Source organism: Drosophila erecta, unplaced genomic scaffold (assembly GCF_003286155.1).
Source record: "Drosophila erecta strain 14021-0224.00,06,07 unplaced genomic scaffold, DereRS2 tig00000092-arrow-pilon, whole genome shotgun sequence".
Classification (NCBI taxonomy): Eukaryota; Metazoa; Arthropoda; class Insecta; order Diptera; family Drosophilidae; genus Drosophila; species Drosophila erecta.
Window position 1 is genome coordinate 8,692,806 of NW_020825207.1, and position 6,442 is coordinate 8,699,247.

At 52.1% G+C, this 6,442-nt stretch overlaps 1 protein-coding gene across 1 annotated transcript; it reads right to left on the reverse strand.

Annotated features, from left to right (window-relative positions):
• Nucleotides 1-1,512: 1,512 nt before the first annotated feature.
• On the reverse strand, nucleotides 1,513-6,350 carry LOC6548845 (telomere-associated protein RIF1). Its single transcript, XM_001975423.3, has 4 exons — nucleotides 6,099-6,350; nucleotides 3,541-6,022; nucleotides 3,197-3,480; nucleotides 1,513-3,111 (listed from the first exon to the last, which is right to left on the reverse strand). The coding sequence occupies exons 1-4, from the start codon at nucleotides 6,198-6,200 to the stop codon at nucleotides 1,726-1,728; spliced, it is 4,254 nt and encodes a 1,417-aa protein (XP_001975459.1). The 5' UTR covers nucleotides 6,201-6,350; the 3' UTR covers nucleotides 1,513-1,725.
• Between the last annotated feature and the right edge of the window lie 92 nt (nucleotides 6,351-6,442).

A 6,442-nucleotide genomic window follows, 5' to 3' on the forward strand; every position in this document is an offset into this window, starting at 1 on the left:
ATAAGAGCGGCCATTTCACAAGTGCCTCACGCATTTCGAGGGCAACCGGCTTATGAATGAATCACATATGGATACGAACGGTCCACGGGGCGTATTAATATGTAGTGCCTTTTGTGGGGGAGTACATTAGACTGTGCTCTCGTTCGGCTGAGTGGCTGCCAGGCTGCCTGGCTGACCAGCTGATTCCGCAGACAGTGAGCAGACGAAGCAGAAGACTCAAGTACGGACGAACTGCGTCATCGCACACACGAGATGGCCTGGGTTAGGTAGGTCAGTTTCACTTGCGCAATTGGGCAAGAACTTTCCATTGCTATTTATACATGGGCGGCCAGACTCGCCGATTTGGCGATCGGGATGCTACGAGCAGCGGTGCTAAGTACAGACCTACAAACGACCTTGGCATTCCCAAACTAAAACGGCTGGCTAATTGTGCCGAAAGCGCACTTATCACGCCCTTAGCTGATACAAAGTATCCAACGTCTTGTCCGCCGCAGCACCTAGCACGCATCCGCGGCGTGCAGAACGCTCCGCCCACGCTGGAATACAATATTATTGTATTTGCCCGCATGCCAGCGAAAGACGTCGCCGTAGGCGAACACGTACATAGGTATATGCCATATACACACAGTACACACAGTACACACAGAGTACATACATATGCATATGTTTCAAAGATCGTCGGCGTCGCCAGGCGACGTATCTCTATCTGCCGATGTCGGCGACGACGCGTTGTTTGCTAGCACGTGAACATTATCAATGGACGCGGCGGCGGGCGGGGTAGTTTGACTTTGCCGCGACCAGAACAGCAAATCAACCAGATAGGGTTGGACCCACACCAGTGGAGGTTCTTACGTGGAGCTTGCCCTCCACTGAAGGTGCCACTGCCTGACCCCCAAAATATCCAGCATAGTCACAAGCACCAATGAAGCGGAACTCGCGACTTTGGGATGCCCTATACCAATGCGAAATGCGATTTCCTTAACCGCGCTTAATCAATAATTTGCATATTCCATCCATTACACAATCATTTGGAAACAGAGCCACTTTATCACTGAGAATTGGCGTCATGATTACCCAAACAAATTTTATCAATGACTCGTACACGCACTTAACTCGCTGAATGCTGCTCCCTAATTTATCGGAAGTCATCCTAATTATTTATCTGCCTGTTGGGAAACGTATCTGTCCCGTCATTATAGACGTATCGACTCATTAGCACAAACATGGAGTAGATTAGACTTGCCTAGTTTTACTGGTAATCGATTACGTTGTGAGGAACATGTCTGCGCACCTTGGACTCTTGAGTATATCAACTCCCAGGTTTTTATAGACAAATTTCAACTCAATGCAAGTTCAAATCATCGTGTGGTTTTCTTATCAAACTTTAGTCATCGCATTCGAGCGGTCAAATTCGAATTATGATGGATGCACTTAAGAGACAAAAACAAGTTCTCAATCCGTTTGCAAAGGGAATCGAACCACTGTCTTATTACCTAAAAATCCATCAATCTATTTTTATAATAAAATATTGAATTTATTGTTAAAATACGAAGCAAGTTTTTGCAGCCGAAATAATACACCAACGGGCATAATATAAATCTTAAACATAATGCAGTTTAAACTTAACTATCTAGAACGAACGAGTTACGATCGTACTCCCATACATAATCGAGGGCAATGGCCAAGTGCGTAAAATTTCAATAGTAGTTTCAAGTCAAGTCCAATTCACAAGTTTGACGAGGAGTCGGCCGCGGTCTCGGCCACGTTGTCAGGGCTTCCAACGGCGGATACAACGCCCTTGGATATGTGGGTGGAGGTGTTGGTGATGCTCTTCCGCTCACGACGCGTGCGCATCAGAAGGGCAATGAGATCGAGGAGCAGGTCATCATCGGGGCTGCACTGCACCATCAGCTGTTGCACGAAGGCCAGGCGCTCAGCATCGGAGCGCGGTCCGCTTTTGAGAATTTCGGGCACCTGGGCCAGCAGCCCGTTGCGGCAACTGTTGTTGATCTTCGACTTGGCGCATACGTACTCCAGCACTGAATTCGGGTTCAGGCGGTCGCACACCACCGACGACAGATTCTCCCGCACAGCGTGGTCCAGGAAGTCCTTGGGGTGGTTCTCCGACAGAGTTTCCAACACGTTGGTCTTGAGTTTCTCGTTTGCTCCCATTTGGGCGGACAGAAACTTAGCCAATGTGCCGACGCTCTTCAGCGGACTCTTGTCAAAGTAGCGCTGCAAAACCGACTCCAGCGGTAATTGCTCCACCACCAGATCGAGTGCGGCCTCTGGATCCATGATGGCTAGATCCTGACCAGCTGGGTCGGGATCAGACTCCACTTCCATCGCCCTAACAGGCTCTTCGGCTATGCTAATGTTGAGGGCGTTCCCTGTGTCGTTCCACTTTAGGCTGGTGAATACATCCTCTTCGTGAGCTTCGCCTGTGGACTTGTCCAGGCTCTTGTCCGTCGTCGCTGTTCTGGCCGTCTGCTCGCTGGCGAAACGCTCTATTTCGATTATGCTGTCCAACCGACCGCGTCTTCTGAGGGCCTGGCGCATCTCGGTGGTCTGGGCCACCTTGTCCATGAGCAGGCAGCGCTTGGTTTTCAGGCTGCTGCGCGTCTCATCAGCATCCCGCAGGTACTCCTTTGTGACGGACACCGGTGGGTCGTGGAAGCTAACTCGCTTTCGCTTTAGGGCCGGCGAGTCCAGAGTAACATCATCGAGACTTTCGCATCGCAGCTTGCGCTTTAGGATGCTGACCGAGGGACTGGCCGAAGGGGATGGCAATCGTTTGGAAAACACCAGCAGATCCTTGAAAGGAGGTGCCTGGATCGGCGTGGAGGTATGGTCGGTGCCCGTCAGCTCGTTCAGCTCGTGGGTGGGCGTGGACACCAGCTCGGCGCGATCCTGGACACGGGCCGGCGTCACTTGGTGGACCTGACGCGATGTAGACATGCACGCATACGGCGAGCCGGATGCAGCGTCCAACTTTTTGTTGCGTATCATATTGATCAACTGGGCACCGCGTCCAGTCAGATGTCCCGTGGGCTTGGGACGCAGAGTTGGACTCGAGGAGTTGTTTGTCTGCTTGCGATCAGGTGGAGAGCTCTGCGAAAAGATGAAAAGTTAATAAAATCATTGTTCCCAAGTGGAAACCGGTTTTCCCAATCCTTATGCGATTAAATTTGCTTACCAAGTTGCATATTCGTGTGCCAGATTTCTTCGGCGACGTCTCCCCGGCAGCCACAGCAGCCGCAGAGGAGGCAGGATCGCCGCTGCTTCCTGGCAGTTGGGTAGAGGGTACAGCTTCCATGGGCACATCAGGCGGAGTCAGCTGTGTTGTTTCAGGCACAGGGTCGGGTTTCTTAACCGGTTCTGGCTGAGGCTCTGGCTCAGCTGCGACTTCCGGGAAAAGATCCTCGCTCTGTGCGATTACCACGGGGGTGGGTTTTGCAACCTTGGCCTGCTTACCGGCAGCTGCAAGAATTCAAGTGTGGGGATTAACATCCTAAGCCCACCTGTTACTGTTGCGCTTACCTGCTGTAGACTGAACGACCGGAGGCGGTGGCAGTTTCTTTGGCGATCTGAGCTGGCGTTCAGGCGGTGGCTGTGGTTGCGCTGGCTGTTCCGTGTCCTTTTGGGCCGCCCGTGTTCGCGTCTGACGCTTTGGCGGCTCCTCGGCAAGGGTGACGGCCCTGGCAGCGGCCTCCTCTTCTTTTTGAGCTAGGGACTTACGTCCGGGTTTCTTTCGGATGGGTGTAATCACCTCAATTCTCACTGGTTCCTTTTCAGATTCCTCGCTTGGCGTTATGTCGATCACCTCATCGTTGTCATCCTTGCCGGTTAAGGCCAGCTCTCCCTGTTTGCTCTTTGCGATAACCACCTTCTTAGGAGTCCATGGCTTTATGGAAGCCGAGTCCTGAGACTGCGACATGTCATTATACAGAGCTGGAATGTCCGACTTCTCAGCAAAGCGCTCCTTTTGACGGTCCGTCAGCTTTTCTGGGTTCAGACTCCACACTGATGGGATGATCACGAAAAGGTCATCTCCCTTGAAGAGTTCTTTGAGCTGATTGGCCATAGTCTTCATGGGTAACTTGCGAAACTTTTCCTGAATTCCCCGCTTCCACTCCTCCAAGAAGCCTCCCTCGCACTTCATCTTGTTCCAGCACTGGATGCCAGAAGATAAAGTTGGTTTCAAGGAATCGAACACTACCATGAGTTCGTTTTGGCGCAACTCCACCACCAGGTTGCGGAGGGTGTTTAAACAGGCTTCGAGCGTCTTCTGGGAGCAGGGTTGCTCGAAGATGGTTTGAAGTAGGCCAAAAACGTCCTTATACAGTGGTGCCTCTTTACAGAGTCCAAGCTTGATTACGGAGCTCACATAAGCATCGAATAGCTCTGAAAAGAGCGGTTCGTCCTTGCTCTTAAGAAGGTCTGTAAGTGTGGCTTTCAAGTTCGACAAGAACTTCTTCCTGCCCGGCGCATTTTGTCCTGCGTTTACCAGTTGGCGCCACTGATCGCAAAACGAGACATCAAAGGTGTTGCTAGCCCGTCGCCCCGCAAAGGCAGCCAGTGTCTGGAGTGGCCATAAAAGCCAAGTGTCCAAGAGGGAAGCGTTGTGTGCCACTCGGTATTCCAGCGCATTGTTGCGCAGATAGTTGGACAACGCCTGCGACACCTGTCGCCAGACCTGTAGCTTAACTGCGAATCCCTCAAAGTCCTCTTCGTCGTTGGTCTGCATCAGAAACTCAGCGAAAGAGCCCAGCATACGGAAGTCGTTCTGATTGCTCGCCTCAATACGGTCGACTGCGAAAATACATGCGATACTCCGCTGCAGAATGGCTGCCGGTACTTCTGTCTTGGATTTCAGGACAAGTTTCAAGTAGGCCTCCAGAACATCAAGTTGGTCCCTTCCAGCCACACGCTCCATTACCAAGTTGTCAGCGGCTATGGCATTGAACAGAGCACGTACAACTCGGCCACCGGAGTTATCTTCAGCCTGCAGGGTTTTCTCGATTGCACTGCAGCACGCTACATTGAAGGGTGCAACTGCCAACCGAAACATGGCGAGGCACAGATTCCGGACGAGCAGCTGCAACAGGAGCTGTTCTGCTTCTGTGGCATCGTTCTCGCTAAGCAGCTTTAATCCAGCGACGGCGGCGCACAAAAGTGGCTTCCAGTGCTCTTGCAGTACCTCGCCGCTCATAAGAGGAGAGGGCTGAACCAAGGTCTCCAAGCGTAGCTCTCTCAATAAACGCTGCAATGGCTCACTGGGCTCCACGCCCCAAAGGGCCACAAGGCAGGGCAGAGCCAACTCCCGAGCCGTCTGGTAGTTGTGAGCCAGACCCGTGGGCAGATTTCGTGGACCTCCGCCTAACATAAAAGCCAGAAAGTGCTCCACGGCGATGTCGAAAGACTTTGCTATCTCCTGGTCCAGGCAGGTTAGCAGATACCACCAGACGCGCAACTTGATACCACTCACGTGGGAGGATCGAGATTGTGATGTGCGCAGGGGGATTAGCAGCAAACGAAGCCGCTTCACGGATGTCAGTTCGTCGTAGGCGGCAAAGATCTTGATGAGCACGCGCCAGCAAAGAAATGCTTCCGAACGAACACCATTATCCGGGTTGCGGAAGCCCAATTCCACCAGAGCCAAGAATTTGTTGATGTATACACAGCCCCTGAGCAGATCCTCGTCCATGATTTGTACAAGCAGCGTCCATATCTTGTGCCAGTTGGAGTTCTTAGCATCGCGCATCTCCCCAATGAGAGTGGTGTATTTGTTGACGAATGCAGTGCGGATCTGAGGCCAGCACTTGGCCGAATGGATAACGAACACGTCAAGAGCCACCAATGCCTCCGCCAGAGCTGCCACGGCGCAGTCCTGGATCTTTTGGTCCTCATCGAACATAAGCGGCAGAATGTCACACAGCCAGAACTCCACCAGCTCGTCGTCCGTGAAGGAAGTGGCTATCAAGCCAGAACTCTTGCAGCTGCTCGCCAACAGGTCGATCATCTGTTGGGGCACATGGAAATGGAGGGGGGCTCTAGTTAGATACATACACGGCTCTGCAATTGGGTGCCCTACTTACATTGCAATAATGCTGACGGCGGCCAGCGGCGAGCACTTCTTTTGCGGAGAGCTGCACCGTGCGGTAGGACTGCCCCGCCTCCGCGCCGAAGTCTATATCCATGGCTTGTACGCTGGATAATATGCTCTTTTATTTATAATTATTTCTTTCGCCTGCGACCGCCACAAGTTATTTTCCCGCAGTTTGAAGACTGTTGAAGAAAAAGCGCGCGAACTGCCGTGGCTAGAGATGGCAAAAGCAGGGCGATGCGTTATCGATAACTTATCGGGACTGCAATTTTAATACCAAAAATGTCAGACGCAGAGTTGCCAGACTTCTGCAGCGCGGGAAGTTGCAGATAATTT